Genomic DNA, 21740 nt, shown 5'->3' with positions numbered 1-21740 from the left:
GTTTGGTCCGTTGGTCAGACGCGCAGGAAGCAAAGTCCGGCAAATGATGCTATATCGTCGTTCATCGCAAGCGGAGTAACCCATTCGCTCGGTCCGTCTCCCAAGTTGGGGTCGCTTCGCTGGCCGGCACCATTCCTCCCATCTTCCCTTCACCTGCTCTTTCCCAATCCCGGCAGTGCAGATAAATCGCCCCCCATTCACACCATGGAACGCACGTGTGGTTGTGGATGTTAGAATGGATCAGCCAGACCAGCACGGTGGCCAGACCAAATTGACCGTGCCACGACCATGGGCAAGCGTGCACCGCCGATCGGCCCGGACTTACACCAAGCCACCCCCAGACCTGACGTAGAGAATCACGACTAGAAGGTTCCTGAGTGAATGAGATGATGTTGGCCCCTGGTGCAAAGCATCGAAGAGTCTATTGCTTCTCGTGTTACGGAGCACGCGAACAGTGCTAACACGATCATGGCATGGCCAACACGACAATATTCCGAAGCGCTCCATAATAAGAGAAGTACACGTCCATACATTCATTCTGCTACTACAGGACTACTGCAATCATTCCGCACTGGGTATCATAAATCATGCTCAATCTGATGAATCGACATCACAGCCACCCGGCTTCCACCCTACTTCCTCTCTGCATCAGCCTGCTTCTGCAACTCACTCTCCACACCCCTCTGCAGCGTCTTTCCTTGGTCATGCTGATCTGCACGTCTGGCCTGCTCTTCACGATCACCCGTCAAACCAGCAACGGCACCACCGACAGTTCCAGCCACACGATCAGCAACGCCAGACCCCAAATCGTTGAGCTGTCCGGCTGCTTCTTGGGCTTTGCCCTCTTCATTCTGCTGCTGGCCTTCCTTCTTCAAGCCTTCAAGTCCCAGAGCTCCGCCGACGAATTCTTTGCCAGATCCGATTGTCTGGTTCCAGCTGCCTTGTTGGCGGTTGGGGTCGTTGGGGGTGACACCCGATGCAGAGACTGAGTGGCCAGCTACGGTTGCGCCGGCCTTTGAGGCATCGTGGCGGGCTTCGGCGACATCTTTCTTTTCTGAAAGGAGAGACACATTAGGATGAGCTTTGGTGGTTAGATTAAAAGCTAGCAAACTTACGCTCGCCTTGTGCTTTGTCGGCTGTGCTACCTGTGAGAGATCCGAGGGCACTCTGTGCAGCGCCTGTGACCTTCTGGATGGATGTCAGTGATCGCGTTCAGCAGGCACGAAGCGTGATATATGCTAACCTCATAGGCCGATTGAACAGTGCTGGTGTTTTGGTCAGACATGATGTTGTTGTGTCGTGCTGATGCTTGATGCTTCCTGATGGTTGCAAGTCGTAGTTTGGAGCGTAGCGTGTTTGATCACATTGATTCTCGAGCAGCGATACATATATATTGCTGCCTCCTTCGTGATTGCATTCATCATTTACGCGCCTGACGCATCCACGCGAGGTATGACGTAGTGGCTGCCACCCACATGCGAGCAAGCACACCAGCAATCCGCCAAATTCCTCACACGTGCTCCACTTCGTCACAGTTCACTGCAGATCCAGACCCATGGCCCCGTCAACAGCCTCCCAATGAACATCGTCGTGCCACATCCGCGCAGTCGTACCTGCCTTGAACTCCCGAGATCCGAAGAGCTGGCAACACTGAAGAGAAGATAGACATTCTCAACAAAGCATTATCATCGTTCTCACTTCTTGACGTGACATGGACATTTTGCATTTCGCTTCCATTCTAATCAAATCGCTCCAGAAGAAACTTCATTGGCAGCTCATAGCATAGCTCAACATAGCAGCAAGTGGTATCATCGTCAACAAGAGAGCAAATCATGCAAGAATACGTTCCACCCAAGTAAAGCCCAGCACTCTCTGCTCTCCGGACTTGTCAAATTCCATCCAAGAGCGGCTTCGAACAAGCCCACCAGGAGATCCTTCTTTACACCGCCATCATGTTTTACAGTTGCAGGCCATAAGAGTTTCACCAACTGATCCATTCTGTGCTGCCAAAAGCGTCGTCGGCCGGTACCACGAATCCTCGAAATGTCTCACCAGAGGTAAGCGTCCAATCATCATTTGGGCTGTTGCCCGTGCCGAAATCCTCGCTTCCACTCAGACCATCATCAGCACTCGAGAAAGACAGAATACTGGCCGGCGCGTTATTGACGGGTGTCAATCCTGGGTTACTTGAGGTACTCGTGGTATTTGTATCAGTCTGACATAAGGCCCATAGATCTTGGGACCAAGCGATGGGTGTCTCTCCGCCGACAAGAGCTGGGGTGGAAGCTGAGTTGACATTGGGCGTGTCAATGAGCGCTTCGAGCGGTGCGCCTCCATACACACTGTCGTGAATGTTCACGTCGCCGTTGTCGAGCGATCCAAGGAGCTTTTCCCAATCTGTCGGGCCTGGTTCGGTCTTGACTGGCTGAGTACTGCGAACGTTGGGCGGAGTTGTTGTCGTCTCAGGCTCGTTGCCGAAGGACAGATAGTCCAGATTTGGAAGCTTTTTCTTAACAGCATTAGGCTTGGGTTTCAGTTGAGGAGGTGCTGAGGGTCGAACAGGCGCGTTCGTGGTTGCTGTGGACTGTGGCCGGCTGTACAAGTTCACAGGACTTCGCGCTGGCTCGGATCGTGATGTTAACGTCGGACTGTATGAAGTCTGAGGTTGCAGTGATGGCGTGCTGCTAGTTTGCTGACTGTAGGGATGTAAATTGATTTGATGGACAGTGGCCCTCCTGTGGCGTGTTAGTCGCGCATCGATTACTGGTTTAGGCGAAACGAGCAAAGGAACGTACCTGCTGTCAGTTGCAGCGAGCTTCGAGTTCTTGTTGGGACTATTCGACGTGAACCGAGACGCAATAGCTTTGAGTTGCTTCCGTGTGGAACTTTGCGACCCAGAGCTGTTCGTAGAGAGTTGGCCATCCGAGTTGTGTCGCGAAAGAGGAGGGGATTTCGATTTGCTACTGTTGGTAGCCGGGACAAAAGAGTTGGCGACACGCTCAAATTCCGCGGCACATGGGGCAGATGTCTTTTTCAAGATGCCAATGACAGCGGCCAGCATCTTGCTGTTGTCCTTGAGGATTTTCGAATTCGTTTCAAGTCCCAGTCCTTGGAAGAGAAGTCCGAATCCGGAGATGACTAACAACTCGTCGCGATTAAGGCAGAAGGAGAAGCCAAGCCCTCTCTCATCCAGCAACTGGACAATCTGGATCATATGCTTACATGAACTAGCCATGGTAAGCATAGGCGATTGCGATCGTGCACCAAGCGAAGCGCCGATGACTGGGCGCTGGATCAATGACCGGATGTAGTGGTAGGTCAGCGACAACAGTGGCGAGCGACTGCTAATCGTGCCCGTGCTGGGCTTATCTTGAGCAAATTGAAGGCGGAGATGCTGTGGGAGCTGTGCGCTCCAGTTCTCCAGCTCATCCGACAGCTCGGAGAGTTTCTTCAATGAGAGTTCGTACGAAGTCTTTGCGGGAAAGACCTCCTCGAGAACTTTGGAGAGAATTCGCGAAGCTTGAAAGAGTGCCAAAGCGCTTGAAACCTTGGTGGACTCTCCCGGTAAAGTTGGCTGGAAGCCACGTTCGGTGACATATTCGTCATCGGCGTCCACGGGCATCTCACAGTGAGCATCGTCGTCCTTCAGTTGTTTCGGCAGTCCAAGAAGCACGGCAGTGAAACTATCGATGGTGTACAGTGTCCAAAACACCTTCTTCCTCGTCTCGCAGGTCAATGTGCCTAGAGCGAATCGCTTCTGAGACTGGTGTAGACCAAGTCGAGCACACAACACAGTCGAGAGACCTTTGTACGTGAGTACGCGAGTCAGGTCTCCTTTCTGTACGCAGTATAATTGTGCAAGAATCAAGGCCTGTAATGTGGCCATCGTGTTGTCTTGGATGATCCCATCGAGAGCAGCTTTCCATTGCGCTTCAAAGTTGTCCAGATCCGGTGACGACCGAGTGCCCGTCGACAGCGCAGCAATGCCAAACACTAGATTGAGCTGAGCGATCTCAGCCTTGTCGGTCACATCATCCGGATCTGCAACATAACGTCCGTATAGTGTCAAGAATGTGGGCCGGTGCAGCACAGGAAATAGTGGCGCCCATTCTTGGAAGAAGATGTTGATCATTTGATCTGATACCATGCGAGCGGGTGCCTTGAAGCTGACTGTCGATGCAGGCGAGTTGACGTTTGAAGTCTTGGGCATGCTGCTCGCCAGTAATAACGACACATCGATGTCCTGTGTTGAGCGGCCCGTTTCCTGCACGCGATGTTTGAACGCTTCGATAAAAGTCCTCCCGCTGGAAGTCCCAGCAAAGTATGAATCCGATCGCTCATCGTCCAATAGGTAAGGTGATTGTTGGACCTGAAAGATATCGTCCTTGGGTGGCGAGTCGATCTTCGTGACCGGAGTTGCTTCCGTCGTTGCTGACTGCGGTCTTCGCGGTGACGGCAGCTGCAACTGATGGGACGACTGCGAGTGCAGCCGCGACAGCATGTCAATCTTCTCATCCTTCTCGTCCAGTAGATCTTTCAGCTCCCTGACCTCCTGCTCCAACCCACGCACTCTCTCTTCCAACGACTCCGTATATCCTCGCGGAAATGCTCGCCTACTCAGCTTGTCGCTCGTCTTGCACTCGAATCCTACGTTGGCGCACTGCGAGCAGCACGGCCGGATACCATCGCAGCGGATCTTCTTGCTTCGACATCTGCGCTTGTAAGAACGTGGCTCGGAAGGGGTGTCGAACGGTGTCGACGGCGCTGCCTACCTGTCGCAAGCTTGTGCTATCCTCGTCTGCGCGTTCAAGCCAACCTTGATCACCTTCATTGGGAGAATGCCTGGCATGATGGGCAAGAACGTGGAGGCAGCAGTCCACCGCCTAGATTACCTCCTCGACCGGGCTGGGAAAAGAATAAAGTGCAGTAGGGTGGTAAAGGCCGCAGCCGGGTACGCTGGTGCTCCAAACAAGTGGGGAAAATCCGAGGGATGCGTCGTCACGCGCATGCAGTGCTGAGACCAGAGTCTAATGCGAGCCAAAGCATTGCTTTTCGACCTCCCAAGCCCTTCGAGATGGAGTCAATGTTAATGACAGTGTAAGACGGGAAAGTGGTCAAGCGAAAAAGCGTATGGCGCGAGCGGCAGCACGACGCAAGCACAACGTCGTCTTGTCTGGGGAATGCATGGGGACGGACTTGCTGCACGAGGCACCTCACACGATCATTTTGCGGAGTCGGTTCTCGAAACAGCTCCTCTAGCTGCACTTTCCAGCTACGTGATTGGGCGATGAGCGGCTGTTGGCTTCGATTATGCTGTCGGTTGTGGGGAGATCAGCCAAGGGTAGCGCAGGCATGGCGAATGGCAAGCCCTGAACTTTCCAGACGACCGAAAGTCCCGATCCTTGAGAACGACGCTCTATGGCAGGTTGGCAGCACTATCCGGCCCACCCAGTCGCTTGGTGGTGCCGGATGCTTCCTTCAGGCGCAAAGTCGCGCTGCTAAACATCGGCGTCTCAACGAGCGTAAGCAGAACCACATCGACGACAGTCCTCTGCTGTTCCGCATCGAGCTGTGACTTCATTTGGATCGCGAGATGAGCTGGAACTCTGGCTACGAGCCTAAGCAGTCGGGGTTGGCTCGAGCCGTACAACGAGCGGGGCGCAAAGCCATATCGTAGTTGACTACTACGCTGATTCGTCAGTTCATGCTACGGTTGTCTTGTCTCACGCGACGTGACTTCATGGCATTGCGTATGCTGTCATTCTGTTCATCGACTGTAAAGGCACATTGCTATTTGCCTTTACACTACCACGGCAGCTGCGGGTGTACAGAGGACAGGATGTGTCAATCTCGGCCGCCGCGTAGAATCTGACCTGGCAGACGATGCAAAGGCAAGAGCAGCATACAATGTGGTTCGGCAAAAGCCGTCTTAGGCTTGGTAGAAGCACCCTTGTTTGCCTGACGTGGAGTTGCTCCTCTCGTATAGACCACGACTGCCCTGCAATAAGGACGAGGAAGAATGGGCGCAACATTCACGTTCACATGGTCTGATGTCCCTGGATTCTGGAGAAGTGGTCCCCAACGTGCGCATTTGTGGGGAACAGGAGAACCGTTTCAACAATCGGAGCTCGCTCCATTGGTTCCCAACTGGACGGGATGTATCCCCGATTGCATCGACTCCATGTGCTTTCAACGACATTAACGACATGCCTGGGACCGCGCTCTGGTGCTCTTTGAAAGGCGCCAACAACCTGGTCGTCAAGCAGACCTGTCTAGATCCTTTGAACAGCTCACGCCTCGCTACATGCTACACGGCTCGATGAAGTTCTGTGGCTTTGTTGCCGCTCTTTTTAGTACCAGATGCAGCATGCGAAGCACGAAGCGACTGGCAAGGATGACATGTCAAACGGCTTGCAATTCAAAGTCGACGCTCTCCAGGATTGCATGCAGCACTGACCGCTACTCCTCCGGCTCGATGAGAAGTCCGCAAGACACAGACGCCAAACTCCTCCTCTGAAGCAAATCGCGGGGTACAGCCCCTACCATCTGTACAGCAACGCCTCAAACAATACAGCTTCCAGCCTCCATGCTTTAATGGCCACTAGCAAGCTGCAGGTGCCTTCCTGCGAGGCGCTGCAGGGTGCTGCAACGACACTACGAAGAAGCTGCAAACTGCACAAGCTATTAGTACTAACACTCAAAGCAGACCGACAGTCCCTAGAGCAGGACGATATATTGGAACAACTGTTTCAAGTTGACCAGTCGCGCGCGTGCGGCTGATTCCCTTTTCCCGCTAACTCGTTCTGCTCCTAGAAGGATTGTTACCACTCGTCCATACCCATTTCCGTTTGCGCGCGGGAGCTCTCTTAAGCAAACTTCCGCTGGGCCCTCGACGCTACTTGCCAGAATTGGCGCAAAGCTTTCCTGAAATATCCGCGTTCAGCATCCACATCTTCAGGTTGATTCGGGAAGAGCGCTTCGCCATGGCGGATCTGTGAAACACCCGTCTCTATAAGCATGCCCGATCACCATTGTCATTTTGGAAATGTGGACGGTCGTGAGGAGGTGAATATGCAACTAGCGGTGAGCTATCGACGACGGACTGGACTGATTTGAGAGTGTCACGGTCGTTGGTGCATACACGTATCCGTTCCGTCGAAGCGCGCTTTTCCTCAAGCAAATTCATCGACTGGAACTGGCTCTGACGAACCTATCGCCGCGTCCTCCTCTGCCCCGACATTTCCATTCATCTCGGCCAAAAATTTCTTGACAGCTGGCGTTTCTGCCAATTCGATTTTCTGTTTTCACGTTTGTTAGAATGTGCCACGCCCCTCCGAGATCTTCTCTTGAACTTACCTGCTTCTCAAAATCCTCATAGGCCTTCTCTAAAAGCTCAAATTCCAATCGTCTCAATTTCATCGCTTGCTCATAACACACATCTCTCACGTCCGTTCCTTCGCCGTGCGGCACACTTTCCATATCCTCTTGCGAGCTGTAGAGGACTTGCATTTGCTCGAAGACTCTTTGTTGCAAGATCACAATTGCGCGGAGACGGTAAACGTCCCACTTGTCGCTTGCTGCGAGGAGACGGCGTAGCGAAATGGCGCCTTCGGGGAGTTCGGTTCCGTTGAAGGTGGCCTGGAGCTCGGGTTCAGAGGTTGTGTCGATGGTTTGAGCGAGCTGGAACTCGAGGCCGTCGGAGGGGGTGACGCAGAGAAGATATATGAAGTCGCCGGTCCAGTCAATTGTGCCCGAGGATGATGGGTCGTCTTCATTTGCGTCTTGTGTGGAACTTTCGGGATCGTTGATGTTGGGGGAGAATGACGATGAGATATCGATGAGCTTGAAGCCGGGAGCACAATTGGCGATCTTCATTTTTGCGGATCGAGAGATGTCATCGTCGGGGATGTTCAGGCTGAGGAACAAGGTCTCTGCTGTGTCCATGTGTTCGTCGAGGAAGCCGTAGGAGAAGAGCACTATAGGTGGAACGTTACATTTAGCACGTCCGTATCCTCTTTCAATAGTTAGTCATGAAGAACTCACTCTCACATGCCCCTTTCTCATCCCCATATGTGATACACACTTCTTCGCCAACCTTAAGCTCCTTACCCTTCATCAGGTACAGGTGATACTTCCCATATCCTCGATCATAGAAGGCGTTTGTCCTCTCGTGAGCTGCGTGGCTAGCAAGGTCCATGCCAGGAATCATGCAAGAGCCGTAGAAGTCCAGCGCCCGTGAGCGAAACATTGCATCGACTTGTAGCCAGTCATCGAAGGAGAAGTGTGGGGAAACAATATTGTACCAACGAGTGTTGGACGCTGCTTCGCAGAAAAGGTCATATTCTCGACGTAGTGATTTGAGCTTCGACGAAATTGCTGGAGCAAGAGTGGTGCCAATCAGCAGTTGGAGCTCATCCGGAGTCCAAAAGGTAGGGAGGAGTTCGCTAGGTAGTGATTTTACGTAGCTAGTATGTGTCAGCCACAGTCGGTGTTTGCAAGTCCTTTTGTTTGATAGGGCTGGAAGTTGGTTCGAGTATGACTTCGTCCGCTACGCAAGATTCGGGATGCTCCAAGCAAAGGTGTGCTCAAGGGTGAGTATGCTTCGAACGGGGACCTACTCTGTAAAAGCACAATGCACGCCAACACGCTCTTCAAGATGGGGACAGGAGAGAGAAGCTTGGAAAAGAAGGAAAGACAGGATAGCACCTCGAGGCGTCTGCACTCGAACATCAGCATCTGCTGCTGATATTCGAACGACTCACACCGCAGACATACCGCATGACCCATGAGATTGCTCTGCGCTAGGTCATCGATACAGGAAACGTACAAGGGAAACGAGATGCACCTACTCTTCCGAAATCACCTAAGCTCTCGAGCACTTCTCTGAAGTCCTTGTCGAATTGTGCATGTCGTCTGACAGCCTCACCAGAGAGCACGAGTTCCTCATCAATGGTCAAAATTTCTGTCGGAAGTGATGACTCAGTCTTGAGGTCTCTGTCCGCGAGCAAGCCCGTTCCACGCCCTGGCACAGCAGTCGGCGAGGCGTTTGTGAAAGTGATACCACTCGCTTCGGCCCATGTCTTGAGACTCTTGGTATCGAGGTGAAGCCAGCCTTCTGCTTTGCCACGGCGTATCAGCATGGTGGATGCACGTGCACTTGTGCTGCTTTATCGCGCGAGATGAGGTGACTGGAGCCAGCAAATGTTTTGACAGATGCTGTGCGAGGACGCTTGACCCTTGTTGTCTTCACGACCAAACTAGTCGGGTGCTAGCGGTGGTTGCCACACGTGTGGGACAGGGGTGGGAGGGGGCGGAGAGACGGTCTGCGGACTCCCGAAACCACTTGACGGGGCAGTCGAGTGAGAGTACGGGGAAGAGGAAGGAGAGCAGGTTGGCGGGAGGAGAGTGTCTAGAATCAAGGCACAATCGAAGGCGTTGCAGCGTGCAGCGGATGATGGTCGAGTGATGGGGGCGCAACGCGAAAACGGTGCCTGCACGTGCACAGGCGTGCCGCGGGAAGGTGGAAGCGAAGCGAAGCGTTGCTGGGTGGAGGATGTTTTGACATCAAGCACCGGGCACAGACCTCTCATAACAAGCCGCTGGACAACCATAAGGCCATTCCACCACAACAACGCCCACTACCACCACCACCACACCACCACCACTCCTCGCCCATGCGCCCGTCACGATAGTCTTTGCTGCTTGCTCGGGAGACGGCTGTGCGCTGCTGCGGCGATTGCTCGACTCACCACCCTTTCTGCTCCCGCATTGCTACCACCACCACCGCCGCATCCACGCTCCCGCCCATTGCTCGCGTGCCTGCAGCTCGACGACCACGCGCATCGATAACAGTCTGATAGCGACTGCCGCGAAGAAGGCGCAACGGACCACCACGCGACTTCCTCACCACTGCAGCCATGCCGCACCAGTCTCGCTCCAGCGTGCAGGAAGCGGCTGCCGTGACTTCGTTCGGCCAGGTGATTGAATACATCCAAGGTACGCTCTCATCCGATGCTACACCCACTCTCGTTGCATCGAAATGCATATCGCTAACATGTCCGCGCTGCTCTTCACAGATCGTCTGTACCTCGCATCATACACGCACACGCCCGACGAGAGCACGCCGTTCCCATACCCAGCGAAACAGAGCCGCTCGCCACACAAGTCCAGATCATCACGAGCCCAAGCAGGACCACAGTCTGCGGCAGCCTCCCCGCAGCACCCGCCATTCTACTTCTCCATCGACCATACCTTGCTCTACAATGCCTTCCACGCCGACTTTGGCCCGCTCCACATCGGTCATCTATACCGCTTTGCCGTCCAGCTTCACGAAGTGCTTGGACACCCTGACAACGAGAACCGACCCGTGGTATTCTGGAGTCACGCTGATTCGAGAAGTGAGTGTTGAAAAACGTGATGAGCGAGAGGCCGTATACTGATCAGTGCATAGGTCGTGCCAATGCGGCATGCATCCTTGCAACTTACATGGTCCTGATCCAGAACTGGCCTCCACATCTCGCGCTTGCGCCCATTGCGCAAATGGACCCTCCATGCATGCCATTCCGTGATGCAGGATACAGCCAGGCGGACTACTCGCTCACCATCCAGGATATTGTCTATGGTGTCTGGAAAGCGAAGGAAGAAAACCTTGTGGGTTTGAAAGAGTTCAGTCTGGAGGAGTATGAAAAGTACGAGCGAGTCGACATGGGTGACTTCAATTGGGTCTCGCCTGACTTTCTCGCCTTCGCATCACCACAACATCAACCCACGCACATCTTCCAGCCCAGCGAGCCTCTGTACGCTCAGCTTCCGCGATCAGTGTCGGCAGTGAAACGCGATCCGACTCTGCCAACGCCATTCAAGAATGTGCTCACCCACTTCGCGGAGCGTGGCATTGGGCTTGTGGTACGACTCAACTCGGAGCTGTACTCGCCCAGCTATTTCACTGCACTTGGAATCAAACATCTCGACATGATCTTCGACGACGGAACCTGCCCACCTTTGAACCTTGTCAAGAAGTTCATCAGTCTTGCACACCAAATGATCAACGAGAAGGGCAAGGGTATTGCAGTGCACTGCAAAGCCGGTCTTGGTCGCACGGGCTGCCTGATCGGCGCGTACCTGATTTACCGGTATGGTTTCACCGCAAACGAGGTAATAGCATTCATGCGTTTCATGCGACCCGGTATGGTTGTTGGTCCTCAACAGCACTGGCTGCACTTGAACCAGGGCACTTTCCGAGAATGGTGGTTCGAGGATACCATGCGCGAGAAGATTATGGCTTCGATGCAGCCAGCGACCCCAACGAGGTTACAGCAATCGAACAGCCGAAGGCTTGCCAGCAATGGCCAGACTTTCACACCTCCGAATGGTGACCGCCACCAGACGAGCCCGCGCAGGGCACTAGGTGAAATCACCAACAACGAGGGAGCTCCCGCGTCAGCCTACACCGATCACATGAAGAGCAGCGTTGGCGTAGCAGACGAGAACCTGCCAGCACCAACTCCAGGGCAGCCTCGGAAGACGAACAAGGTCTACGGTGGTCGTAGAATCATGACCGAGAACCAACCTTTGAATCTCAAAGCAGAATCAGAGTCTGTCAGCACCAGCCGAACACGAGGATCTAACGAGACTGAAGAGGAGTACGCACTCCGAATGCTGTCCCGCAAGGCCAGCCATTCTCCCGCGAATCGCAGCAGCGCAAAGCGAAGAGCCGTCTCTTGTACCACGACGACAACCACAACGACAAAGTGGGAAGCACCTTCGGACACGAGTGATGGCGAGAACCGCCCTGGTTCTGGTGACGAATTGGTCGGAGTCACGAGTCCAAGCAAGCCCCCGCGAACGCCCGCTCGGAGTGGCAGTGGTGTCGGAACCCTCAGTGTGGGCAAGCGCTCTTCACCTGTCCGCCGCAGCACGGAAAGCAAGAGTGCAGTGCGGAAGACGAGTGGGCGTGTGGGCAGTGTGGGAACTGTACGAGGGCACAAAGCTTCATGAACCGACAGCCGCAATCTTACGAACGATTGATTGTCTCCTTTTTGGGCGCGGGTTACCCCCGGCCGATTGTTGTTGTTGATGTGTGATAAAAGCGTCTCCGAGGCGAAGACGACAAGACGATGTGCATCTCTGTTCTGGCGAGGCGTTGGTGGTTCTTCTTGCAGGAATGGGTTTTCGTACCGGTCGGCTCGTCATCATGAGGCATGGGAATGGGAAATTGTTTTTTGGTCAATGAGAATCTTTTCTGAAAAAGACATTCAGACAGTGTGTTAACGATGAAATTTTACTATTGCTGCTGCTGCTGCTTTCTGTTGTGCTGGTTTTGTGTCTTCGACACGTCATCATGTGAATATGAAGTATGCTTACATGCACTTTTTCTGCGAATGTGGAACAGTACTCTTTCATGTCTGCCTCGGACAGTCATACAGCAGCAGTAACGACATTTTCCTTGCAACATTGTCATGTCTGTGTTGTGGATTACGGTGTGAGCTTTGTCGGGCTCGTGTGCTGCTCGAAATGCAGGAGCTTCCAACAAATATTCTCGAGACTTCGGACATATTTGATTCCCTGTGCCGTCAGCAGACAGTTGAAGGGAACCTGCGACATCTGTGTCATTTTGTTCAACGAACAAGCGATTGCATAGAAGCGTAAAGATGTTGAAATGGCGTCGTGTCTGGCCACTCTGGCACCGATTCTCGTCGTCCGCATTCGGTGATGGAACCCTAACCCTAGGCGATGGGGGAAGAGCAAAAGCGATCAGAAGCATGTGACAAAGCTCGCTACACTTCCAACAAGGCCCATTGCCGCTGTCCATAGACCCAACACATGTAAGATACTGCTCTGTACGCTGTGATCTAATAAAATATTCTTGCATCGAACCTCTCTGGAATATGCAGACGTGAGCTTCCGATGCCTTCGAAAGCGAAATGGCTTCAAAGTCCTCGAATTTTGGCGAAGCATGTTATGCAGAGCAAGTAATTATACATTTAATGTTGGACAGTTATGTATATAGACACTATTTTATACTTCGCAGCCCTCCCTTTCCCGCAAACGCATCCGATAAGTTAGTTATCGTTCAGGGGTATATTCCAATCCAAATCCAAGATCAAATCGCGAAAAAAGTGAAATTGTCTCTCACGAGGCAAAGATCGAATTCGCTGGAACGCTTGATGCAGAAGAGCCAAAGTCTCCAGATGCCAGGAAATTTTTTAGTGGTAAGAATGAATGGCATGCGCCGACGCCACCTGCGGAGCACAACAAACCTCGTCAAGTCGGCGCATTTCTCGTCTTCCTCGTCCTCATAACCCGTCCAACGTTCTCTTCGCCTCATCAAGTGTGTTGCGCAACATCCGACTCGCAAAAGTCGCATCGTCTTCTTCTTGCATTTGTCGGACAATCTTGCGTAGACTCTCTACCACGCCGAACAAGACAGCTTTGTTTCTCAAGCCGAGTTGTCTGCCGTTCGGGTCAAGTAAGGCCTGCACCGCAATCGTCGTGGGATCCATCTTGGTCAGCGCGTCGTGCGGAGACAACGGTGGTGTACTGATCGCGCTTGCGTTGGAAAGCTTTCCACCATGTCTGTAGAACATGGAAGTAGGCGGTTGCTGACGTCGATTATCGTTGCGGCTTGTGATGCTTACTCCTGAGTCTGCACGTTCGGATAAGGTGTCCGGATGAACGATTGCTTGGGCTGATTGAACATTTCGTTGATATCTGCCGGCGGTGTGGTATGCTGTGTGGGATGCTTGCGGGGTATAGGATTCTGCTCTGACGTGTGTTCTTGGATGGTGCTCGACGGGCGGTTCGAGTGGTGAGACCGAGCGCTGTCCTGACGAGTACGTGCCGTTGTACTGCACAGGCTCCTCCATCGGTGAAACTGGCTCCGTCCCGGGCTCCTCTGGCGCTTCTTCGTCCTCCTCGTACTCATCCTCCTCCTCGTCATCGTCTTGCGCCTCCTCATGTGCAGTGGCGAAGGTGTGCATGGTAGTTGCACTTCCCGTCGAGCGTGATCGTACATGTAGATTTCGCTCAATTTCTCTCAATCTCTCCGGTGTTTGCGGAGTCGGTGGTAAATCGCCAGCCATTTGATCAAACTCGTCATCTTCATCATATCCTACCAATGCAGGACCTCTTGCCGTCTCGACCGAATCTTCTGACTCCACACTGGACTGGGAGTCTCTTCGATCAGTGCTATAGTTTCCCATTGCGCTATGAAGGAAGAAGTGTTCATAGTCAAACGCATCTTCGCGGTCTTCATGTGCGACGACATGCATCTGCTCCTTTGCGTCTTCGTAGACACTCGCGTCCGCTTCCGAAGGCTCGTATTGCTCGTATTCCTCATCCGATCGTGGAAATGCTTCGTCGGATGAAGACTGTGGACTCTCGTCACTTGAGGAATTCGGTTGCGGAACCTGCAGATACTCGTGCTCGGCCATATGTGCCGAGGGTAGATCTATCACCATTCCACCATTCTGACTCACTTGACTGCTGCTGCTGTTATTATGCTGGTGGTGAGAGTAGCGATTCTTTGCTGATTCTACGATGGCAGTCCCGCTGGCGGTTCTTCGATGACCTTGCAGTTGTAATGGGATGTGAGTTTTGCTTTCGATTGTCTTGCTGGTCGCTCGCTTCCGCCGTCTCGCGCGTTCGTATTCTTGCTCAGCAAATGCGTTGCGGCTTCCAGTGAAGGTGTCAAATGTCTGCAGGGCCGGACTGTTGCCAGTGCTAGCATGTTGGTGAATAGAATAGTCTGTCGCCGGAGGTGTATAGAACATTTCTGGAGGCGTAGTCGCTGCATTGTTGAACGGCGATTGATGTCGCAGATTTGATTGACTGTTTCGTCGAAGGCTGTCTTCGCGAGCGCGCTCCTTAAGCGTAGATATCTTCCCTTTCAAGCTCGACATTTGATCTCGCAGTTCTGAAGTCCGAGAAGATGGTCGATATATGCCAAGGCCATTGTTTATACTGGAAGAAGGTGTATGCGAGATCGTTTGCTGCACATGTCGCTCTTCGTCCTCGGTCAAGGGCTCAAGGTGGTCTGGGATTGGAGATGGCCCACTGTAGAAAGATCGACCAGCGCTGTAGCTGCCGTTGGTCATGAGCTGATCGTGACTGCGAGTAGAACGCAAATTGCGTTCGTGTGTCTGCTGGGCCGATCGAAGGGGATTGCGTAGGTTCATTGGTGGGGTCGCCATGTATTGTGGTCGAATGTCTAAGGAAGTATAAGGCCGATCTGGTAGCGGAGCAGCCCCGGCGCGGTCAGAAGTTTGGTAGTCGTGGTTCATCTGCGGTGAGGAGTGTTGGCTGTGCAGTCTGCGTGGTGAAGACTGGGTTTGTTCGTCATCGTAGTCGTACCGCAGCGTCCGCCCATTGCCGTATATTGCCCCCGACATTGAAGTGGCTCGCTTCAGATTGGCAGCAGTCAATGGCTGCACGAGATCTCGAGCGCCCCGCAAGTTGCCCTCCATGACATTGAGTCGCTTCTTGGCATTGGCAAGAATCTCCTCTGCCCGCTTGCTCAGGATGGCCGACTCGTACTCTTCCTGTTGTTGCCGTCGCCTCATTTCCTCTGGGTCTTCCTCCAAGCTGGGCCTGCCCCCCACGTCGACGCTCGTCCGTCTGTCGGTCCTCGCGGGTGTGGCATGCTCGCTGCTGTCGTACAGCGTATCCTCGTCGCTGGCCTTTCCGTACTTTTCGAGGAACGCTGTCATGCCAGAGAGGCCGCTGGACGAACTGCCACTGGCTCTGCGCCGCTCTTTCTCGGGCAGCTGCAGGAATTCCGCTCCCGACTTCTCGGGTGCGAGGTTGCCCACATCCTGCAGCACGGGTGACGAGGGCACGAAATCGATGGATGTCTGCGACTGCGAGGAAGCAGCACGAACCACGCCTCCGTTGCTGCCTGTCCGACTCCTGAGCAGCATCATCTTGCGACTCATCAGGCCCAGCTTCTCTTTCTTGCCCATGGCCCCGGCACGGTAGTTGTGCTCCTGATTCGTGTCGCGCAAGTAGCTCGGACTCGGTGGGCGTTGCATCGCGCGTGGTGGGGACGTAACGGCGGAAGCCCCATTGCTGTTCATGGGCAGCACCATATCGATGTTGCTCAACGTCGGACTCGGGAGCTGAGGCAGCGGTTTCTCATCGTCGTGCAGCCAGCGCGTCTGCACTGGAGGCAGCGGGCCAGACATGGCGGGCAGGGCGTGCGCTTATGTCTTGAAGTCGTATATGATGGCCGTGCCGCCAGTCTGCAGCCCCAATAGCCTTTCGCAGAGGTGGTGCACGACAGGCGACCAGCTGCAGGCGACTGGACCCAGCAGCGACCGCGCATGCACTGGGCGGCGTCGCTCTCAGCTCCCGCAACTCACACGAGTGTCGCCGGAGGGCTAGCAAGGATCTCAGCGGGCGGCCGTCGTCATCAGAGCCAAACAATTCATGTCGCCCGCGCGTGCTCCAGTGCCCGTTTGTGTGGCGGCCGGCGGCAGGAGCAGTAGCTTCTCAAAAGGGCGCTCCCTCATGCGGCTCTGGCAGGGAAGTCATTGCATTCTCATCCCCCAGCGCATCAAATCCTCCCTGCTGGCTGCTCCGAGACCGACCACGCGCGCCAGGCCCGTTGCCGCCCTGTGCGAATGCGGTCCAATGTCTCACGCAGGGGATCTGCAGGAACAAGGACGCTGCCTCCGCCGCACGGCTTGCAGCGCTAGCGCGTGGCCTCCTTCATCATCGCCCGGTGTGATTTGCTGCTGCCGCCTTTAAGCTCTCGCTCACCAACACCAACCAACGTCCGTCGGCGCGCCAGTTTGGACTTCATCATCGGAATCGGCAATGTGGTCCTTATAGATCACTTTAGATCACTTCTGGACGTTGTCCTCATCAAATGGTCTGCATGCTTGCGGAGGGCACGCACATCAATCACAGAACTTGCCAACGGCTGCGGTGAACTGTACCACTTTGACAGACCTGCATCTCCCGGTCAGAATCTGCCCGTCGTCCCTTGTCACAAGCTTCCATCAGGGAAATTGAGGCACAGGACGGAAAATATGGATGCGTTTCATGCTTACGGCAATCTCAACATCACTCGTCGACCAAGATCTCAGCAATGGCAGGTGATGGGAAAGACACTAACCGGAGTCACTAACCCGATGCAGTCCTTGTTCATGCATTGCACTGCTATCGACGTCCAACTCACCGCTTTTGCTAATTCGCAATCCAATCTGGTGTTACGGTTCATGTGACAAGAGGCTCAGCCCGAGCAGGCGCTGGGGCCTGAGGCTTACGCCAAGGATCCAATGATCAGAGGCGCTCAGACCAACACCATCCTGATCACACTGATCACACTGAGCAGAATGATCAGGACCTTGATCAGCGCGATCAGTATGCTCAGAAGCATGAGCAGAATCCTTTTGTATATATCGAGCGATGACTATCGCCTCTCTAGATAGTGATCGCGTACAACTCACTGTTCTATCTCACTGATTGGAATCAAGTGAATCTTCCTACTTCGTTACCTTCCTCTAGACTACCCGACAAGCTCAAATCCCGATCGAGCTCAAGCTTCTGCTTAGTGAGATATTAGGTCATCAGCATCCCGCTCATAACCTAACAGCTTTGTACGCCCTTAAGGATGTCTACCACAGGAAGCTCCAGGGGGAATCCCGCCCCCAGCGAAGCAGGATCCAGCCGCAGCAAGCCAGTCCAACCTCCAAGACCGACTCCACCAGATGACTCCGACGACGAAGATAGTGGCCCAAGACCGAGAAGCTTCAAACCAGCGAAGCCTGACCACTTCTATGGAGATCGGAACAAGTTCGACGATTGGGTCAACCAGATGGACATGTTCCTCATGTTCAACCCCGTCGAAGGAAATCTCAAGACTGTCTTTGCCAGCACGTACCTCAGAGGTAGTGCACAGAACTGGATCAAACCCCACCTCAAGGTCTATCTGGACAGCGAGGGACGACAGGACCCTACCGGCATGTTCAGAGACTACACGACTTTCAAGATCAAACTCAAGGAGATCTTCGGATCTTCCAATGAGGTAACCCAAGCGATCAGGGTTATCCAGCACCTCAAGCAACGTACCTCAGCATCCGAATATGCAGCCAAGTTCGAGGAACACTCTCAGGTGACTGGATGGGACCAACAGGCGTTAATGACGATGTTCAGACGTGGACTCAAAGACTCGGTCAAGGACCAGTTAATGAACCGCGGAGGAACACTTGACACCCTGAAGGATTTGACCGAAGCGGCTATTGAAATCGACGACCGGCTCTACGAGAGAGCGCTGGAACGCAAGTACGACTCCAAGGTTGGAGGAACCGCCGGGTTCACCCCAGACTATGGAAGGAACCGCGGATACCATTCCAAGCCAAATAATCAGTCCAACAAACCATACTACGGACCCCAACCAATGGAACTCGACGTTACCCAGAAAGGTCGGAAGATCAAAGGAAGAGGCAAGCCAAAGGGCAAGCCCAAGAAGAAACAAGGTAGCGATAAGACTTGTTACAATTGTGGCAAACCAGGCCACTTTGCGAAGGATTGTCGTTCTAAGAACATGGTGCAGCGACAATCCATCAACACGATGCAACGAAAAGAAGAAGGACGAGGAGGTTATAACGACAATAACTCCCCTCAGGAGGCCCGACTTCTAGGCATGATACAACGAAAATCGGAAAAGACACCAATCCCGCCAGAATGGATTGCACGAGAAAAGAACATCGAGCAGGACTACGTAAACCTCGATGAACGACTTGAAGAATGGGATCGATTAATCGACCTAGTCCGCGAAAAGGAAGACTCGCTCAAAACACAAGGACAAGAACGCACCGAGTCAACCCACAAACTTCGCGACTTCCACAATAGAATCGTGGGAGAAAGGAACAAGGTTGTCCAAGAAATAAATCGACAGATCCGAGCAAGTCAATTTTCCGATAGCACCCAGAGAGACGTAAGGACCTTCGGTATGATATCTCGGAAGAGAGAGAACGAGGCGACTACCGAAGAAGACGACCAACTCATACTACTCGATCGGCTCGACCGACAAATAAGCGAAATCGAGAACGAAATGCATCCCCTCACCTCGAAGACCGGGCTGTGGACGGACCAGGAATACAAGCGATTCAGGGAACTGATTCGACAGTATAGCAGGATAACCAACGAACTCGAAGTTCTAAGGGACGCAATGGTCGAAGAACCTACGACAAAACGGACGCTTGGAATGATGCAACGACGAAGCATCCCAACACAGATCCGCTGGGAAAAACGTCACGGACACGGAAGCCTTCACTGGCGATTCTGTTACGATGACGCATGCCAAACCCACATCTCTTCCAAGAGGGAGAACAACTTCTTCCCGATCGAACCAATCCGAGAAGAAGATCCTCCAATCCGGCGATATGATGACGGAAGTAGGCCCTTGCCTATTCCAGAGGAGCTGCAAGAGTTAGCACCACACCTCAGACTCGCCGAGGAAGAAAATAACGACGAATCTTGCCATGAAAACCAAGAGAATATCCCTCCTGAAATTGACTCCGAGGAGGAAGGGCAAGACTCGTCCGCAGACGAAGAAGACGTATCGGAAGAATCATCCGATGAAGAATCAGACCCGGATGACGAAATCACGACATTCACGTGTACCCAAGCAGGAATAATGCGCAAGGTTATGCTATTCCTGGCTATGCGACAAGAAGACATATTCCCGAGAATTGGTGGGAAACGATACCTACACCCCACCAAGTTCGATCGCGCACTTAAGGAACTTCGTATCAAACTCTGGAACCAGCCGAGAGTCTCTGTACAGTACGACTTCAGATCACTGGTACAGGAACTCGTTCCTATCGGAAGCACGATCACACCATTTGGATATGTCACACCAAGCGAAGAAATCGTGCCGAACTCAGCACGAGACAACATACGCCGAATCTCCGAACAATATGCCAAGATACAACAATGTCAATCGATGTACGCTTGCATCGAAACACCAGAGGAGAAAACAATACACGAAACGATCAGATACACGTCACATCAGATCCGAGAATGGTATAGAACACCTACCATCGAGACCCAGTCGGGAAAAGGATCGACTCTCAAGGAATGAGCGTCCAAAGAGAGTTCTGCAACACGGAAAGCGCTCAAGCATCAACATCAGTCTTCCGCACCAACATTACCGTCAACGGACACAAGGTCCAAGCCATGATTGATTCTGGAGCGAGCGGGAACTTTGCCTCCAAATCATTTGTGAAGCGATATGGGATAGCTACCCAATCGAAAGACGAAGGGTACGAATTGATCGCAGTCGACGGATCATCGTTACCAAGCGTGGAACGAGAAACCATTCCGTTACCACTTGCTATCCAACAGCACCACGAGGAAATTGTCTTAGACATCACGGACATGGCCAGTCATGACGTCGTACTAGGCATAACTTGGTTGAGAAAGCACAATCCAATCATCGATTGGAGACGAGGAGTACTCAGGTTTGAACAATGCGATTGCGTTATCGACATTGACCCTATGCAGCGACAGAGTTCACTGATAGATGAGGCTAGGAGACAGATCAACGAAATGACACTCCAGTCGCCCGGAGCTACGAAACGATCGAGCCCAACTCGGACAGTTACTCACGATGGCAAGGAGAACAATCAAGTCACGAGAACAGATGGAAGTAACGCACCATCGAAGGATACGGCCTCGGAACCCGATATCCCCAAGGAGTATCAAAAATGGGCGAAACTCTTTGAAGAGGTAGAAGACATCACTGCTTTACCTAAACACCAGACATGGGATCACCGGATCAACCTGAAACCCGGAACGGAGCCCCCATTCGTGCCACTATTCAAGAAATCCGAACATGCGCTCCAAGAAGAAGATAAATGGCTACGCAAGATGCTAGCCAAGGGCTGGATACGAAAATCCAGGTCCAGTGCAGGCGCACCTATCTTCGGCGTTCCAAAGCCCAACGGGAAGACACGAATCGTCGTTGACTACAGGAAACTCAACGACATCACGATCAAGAACCGATATCCATTACCCAACATCGAAGAATCACAGGACAGACTTACCGGATCAGACTGGTATACGAAGATCGATCTACGAGACGCATTCTATGCTATCCGCATGGCGGAAGGCGAAGAATGGAAGACGGCGTTTCGAACGCGCTACGGATTGTACGAATTCACGGTTATGCCAATGGGATTGACCAACGCGCCAGCCTCCTGTCAGGAGATGGTGAATGATATTCTCAGAGACCTGCTCGATATATGCGTCATCGCATACATGGACGACATCCTCGTCTATACTAAAGGATCTCTCGAGAAACACAAACGACAAGTACAAGGCGTATTCGAAAGACTCTCACGAGTAGGATTCCGGACAGCACCCGAGAAATGCGAATTCCACAAGAAGGAAGTCAAATTCCTTGGCTTCATCATCAATACAAGAGGAATCGCAATCGACCCGGAAAAGATCGGATCTATCAAAACATGGCCGATTCCGAAGACAGTCAAGGATGTACAGTCATTCCTTGGACTAGCCAACTACAATCGGAAGTTCATCAGAGACTATTCTAAGATCGCCACACCGCTGTCAGACCTTACAAAAAAGGACCTCAAATGGAAATGGGAACAACAACATCAGAAAGCATTCGACAGGCTAGTGCAGATGTGCTGCGAAGCACCAGTACTGATGATGTTCGACACCAAGAAGCCAGTCTTCATCGAGACTGACGCATCGGATCTAGCCATAGGAGC

At 52.9% G+C, this 21740-nt stretch overlaps 5 protein-coding genes across 7 annotated transcripts; 1 reads left to right on the top strand and 4 right to left on the bottom strand.

Annotated features, from left to right (window-relative positions):
• Window positions 1-632: 632 nt before the first annotated feature.
• CKM354_000372000 (uncharacterized protein) lies at window positions 633-1285 on the bottom strand (the record flags this gene model as incomplete). The annotated part of the gene is made up of 3 exons (XM_044798933.1): window positions 633-1054; window positions 1116-1188; window positions 1244-1285. 3 exons carry the CDS (start codon window positions 1283-1285, stop codon window positions 633-635), a joined length of 537 nt encoding a protein of 178 aa, XP_044654868.1.
• Window positions 1286-1981: 696 nt separating this feature from the next.
• On the bottom strand, window positions 1982-4849 carry CKM354_000371900 (uncharacterized protein; the record flags this gene model as incomplete). Its single annotated transcript, XM_044798932.1, has 3 exons — window positions 1982-2735; window positions 2796-4712; window positions 4773-4849. The coding sequence occupies 3 exons, from the start codon at window positions 4847-4849 to the stop codon at window positions 1982-1984; spliced, it is 2748 nt and encodes a 915-aa protein (XP_044654867.1).
• A 2046-nt stretch (window positions 4850-6895) lies between these two features.
• On the bottom strand, window positions 6896-9140 carry CKM354_000371800 (uncharacterized protein; the record flags this gene model as incomplete). 3 transcript variants are annotated; one of them, XM_044798929.1, is made up of 7 exons in its annotated part: window positions 6896-6992; window positions 7201-7298; window positions 7357-7976; window positions 8044-8465; window positions 8619-8716; window positions 8776-8796; window positions 8850-9140. In XM_044798929.1, the coding sequence occupies 7 exons, from the start codon at window positions 9138-9140 to the stop codon at window positions 6896-6898; spliced, it is 1647 nt and encodes a 548-aa protein (XP_044654864.1). The 3 variants fall into 3 exon arrangements, with proteins under 3 accessions (XP_044654864.1, XP_044654865.1, XP_044654866.1); XM_044798930.1 differs by lacking the exon at window positions 6896-6992 and having other exon boundaries at window positions 7173-7298; XM_044798931.1 differs by lacking the exons at window positions 6896-6992; window positions 8776-8796 and having other exon boundaries at window positions 7173-7298.
• Window positions 9141-9917: 777 nt separating this feature from the next.
• CKM354_000371700 (phosphoprotein phosphatase CDC14) lies at window positions 9918-11997 on the top strand (the record flags this gene model as incomplete). The annotated part of the gene is made up of 3 exons (XM_044798928.1): window positions 9918-9996; window positions 10077-10397; window positions 10451-11997. The coding sequence occupies 3 exons, from the start codon at window positions 9918-9920 to the stop codon at window positions 11995-11997; spliced, it is 1947 nt and encodes a 648-aa protein (XP_044654863.1).
• Window positions 11998-13295: 1298 nt separating this feature from the next.
• On the bottom strand, window positions 13296-16181 carry CKM354_000371600 (uncharacterized protein; the record flags this gene model as incomplete). The annotated part of the gene is made up of 1 exon (XM_044798927.1): window positions 13296-16181. The coding sequence occupies one exon, from the start codon at window positions 16179-16181 to the stop codon at window positions 13296-13298; it is 2886 nt and encodes a 961-aa protein (XP_044654862.1).
• Between the last annotated feature and the right edge of the window lie 5559 nt (window positions 16182-21740).

This window comes from Cercospora kikuchii (assembly GCF_019650295.1).
Source record: "Cercospora kikuchii DNA, contig_00002, whole genome shotgun sequence".
Lineage (NCBI taxonomy): Eukaryota > Fungi > Ascomycota > Dothideomycetes > Mycosphaerellales > Mycosphaerellaceae > Cercospora > Cercospora kikuchii.
Note: the sequence above shows the minus strand (reverse complement) of the source record. Positions and strands in the feature narration are given on the sequence as shown.